Here is a 2870-nt window from a genome sequence, read left to right on the forward strand (position 1 = left end):
TTTCACGATTCTTGTTCTTTTATTTGTAGCTAGATTTTCATACAAATTGTAGCTGACTCCAAGAAAGCCTCTTCCACCATTACTTAAAAAGTTTATCTTCATTGAACATATCAGATCTTTACTAGATGTCTTTAAAGTAGAGGAATGTTGTTCATTTAAGGAATATTTCTTTTTAATGAACAACATTTCTCAACATCATATATGTAGTAAAGATTTGTTAGGTTCAATGGAGATAATCTTTCTAAGTAATGGTGGAAGACTTCTTGGAGCCAGATACAATATGTATGAAAATCTAGCTAGGAATATGAAGAACAAGAATCTTGGAAAATGGGGAACTTGATATTTGAGACTTGTGAAATTGTTTGTTATTGAAGATTTTATCATGTCTGATGTTATTTTATGATGATGAATATTGTTATCTATAGATTTATTATTAGCAGTGTTGTATATTTGTTACGAACAATGTTGTTGTATATGGTTATATGTAATGACTAGATGTTTTTTATGTGTAATCATATTTTTAATCACTTATGATTAAACAAAACATATGAAGTAGTATTACATAATATTTTATGGTTATACATATGAATATTGTATATGGTTATGTGTAATGATTACATGTATTGAATAATAGTTATATGTAATCTTAAATGCTTGTAGTAACATTTAATAAAAGTTTAATCATGAATGAATATATTATCTAATCAAAGAAAAAATTATCAAAGTAGATTAAATCCAGAAGACAAAATCATAGTAAATTCTGTTTTATAAAAAGAGTAAAGTGTACTAAACAAAAAGTATATTATTTTGAAAAAAAAATATCACTTATTCATTACTGATTAAAGCAGTAAATATCTATGTAGCTTTTGATGATTGTTCTGCTGCAAGTTTGATTGGACATGTCCGCAAGTTATTAGGAGCCCTTTCTCCATATCCTGAGCATCTTCTTGTTTGCTTGTTTGAATTTTTATACGCTATTTCTGCTGCACTTTTAATTTTACTTTTCTTTCCGCATCCTTTATTGCTTTGAACATTTGGAACATTGATGTCAATGTCTTTTGGAATAGTTATGCCCATAAGCTTTCCTGCCTCTTCAACATCTGTCCTATTTTTCTGCAATTCATTTGTAGGATCGTTTTCATATTCCTTTAGCATGCTTTCTGTATCATATACATGTCTACCAAAATTGTAATGCGTTGATATCACATCCTTTCTCCAATGATTCTCAATGTACTGTTCAGGTATCTCCTTAATTCCATGTTTCATGAGTATGTTCAATGCATGTCTGCATAAAGTCCTAAAGCGGTTGAAGTGTTCACATGTACATTTTACATCATTTGTTGGAAGTTTTATTTCTACCTGTTCAAAATAAAGTTAAAGCATTAAGTGTTTTATAATCATAAATGAATATTTTTTTATATTATGTGCTGATTCAACTAAAATTAAAATAAGAATATATTACCTAAAATTCTGTTTTTAGATCACTGTTTTTGTTCAGTTGTTCCACTTTGTATAACTCCCATTCATTTTTTGTTGCAAGATGTTCGTATTGGCAGTACCAGGAACCTTTATAGATTTCTTTCTATACTTCATAAAACATTGTACTTGTATAAACTTTTGCAGCATGTTTTTCTATTAGTTGTGGTGAAATAAATTTATATACCGCCTTCTTTGTTTGATGATCAAGCTCTTGTTGTGTGTTTATTTGTTTTTGAATTGTTGTGTCATAGTTCATCATGAAATGCAAAAGTAAATTTCCAGATTGAGAGTAAGTGTTGAAGAAGGAATTCATGCTTTCTGATCTTGAAGTGGTTTTCATCAATCCAGACATTCTTGTGTCACTAAAGTATGCAGGTATCCATTTGTCACGTAATTCAAACGTATCATTGAACCATCTTTTATCTTCCAGATTGAATTCATTAATAATCAAATCCCACTTCTTTTCAAATTCATCAGGTTTGATATGCATGTTCCAAACAAGCTTGTTAAATCTTTTCTTGAAGTCTTTGTTTTTAAATAAATCGCCAGTAACCTATGAATGAACGATTTTGCCTATATAAGTATAAATTATATACCTATTTCGATATATCATATATGAGTAATCATATATGATTAATCATATATGATTACTGTAATATAGGATATACCATCTATGATTAATCATATATCATATATGTACTGTAATCATATATGATTATTTAATCATATATGATTAATCATATATCATATATGTACTGTAATCATATATGTTTAATCATATATGTTTTTATAATCATATATGATTAATCATATATCATATAGGAGTAATCATATATGATTAATCATATATGATTACTGTAATGTAGGATATATCATCTATGATTAATCATATATCTTATATGTACTGTAATCATATATGTTTAATCATATATGATTATTTAATCATATATGATCAATCCTATATCATATATGTACTGTAATCATATATGTTTAATCATATATGATTATTTAATCATATATGATTATTGTAATGTAGGATATATCATGTATGATTAATCATATATCATAAGTGTACTGTAATCATAAATGTTTAATCATATATGATTAATCATATATCATATATGAGTAATCATATATGATTACTGTAATGTAGGATATATCATCTATGATTAATCATAGTGTTATCACTACTCTGGTAAGTGGTTAATCTTGGATTCTTGATAACAAATACACACTGGTCATTATTGCGAATGAAGTTAACATAAACTTTGGTTAAATATGCTCTTCCTTTTTCTATGTCACAAGTCACCATCTTCACGAAGAAACCTATAGATTGGAGGTTTTGTTGCATAATTTTATAATCAATCCATTTTTTTTGTTATATCCCAGTC

General features: G+C 27.1%; 1 protein-coding gene across 1 annotated transcript; it reads right to left on the bottom strand.

The window, feature by feature from the left end:
- Positions 1 to 855: 855 nt before the first annotated feature.
- On the bottom strand, positions 856 to 1969 carry LOC145076021 (protein FAR-RED ELONGATED HYPOCOTYL 3-like). The gene is made up of 2 exons (XM_079022047.1): positions 1664 to 1969; positions 856 to 1359 (listed from the first exon to the last, which is right to left on the bottom strand). Exons 1-2 carry the CDS (start codon positions 1967 to 1969, stop codon positions 856 to 858), a joined length of 810 nt encoding a protein of 269 aa, XP_078878173.1.
- Positions 1970 to 2870: the final 901 nt, after the last annotated feature.

This window comes from Lactuca serriola, chromosome 9 (genome assembly GCF_051521515.1).
Source record: "Lactuca serriola cultivar US96UC23 chromosome 9, Lser_US96UC23_V15, whole genome shotgun sequence".
Lineage (NCBI taxonomy): Eukaryota > Viridiplantae > Streptophyta > Magnoliopsida > Asterales > Asteraceae > Lactuca > Lactuca serriola.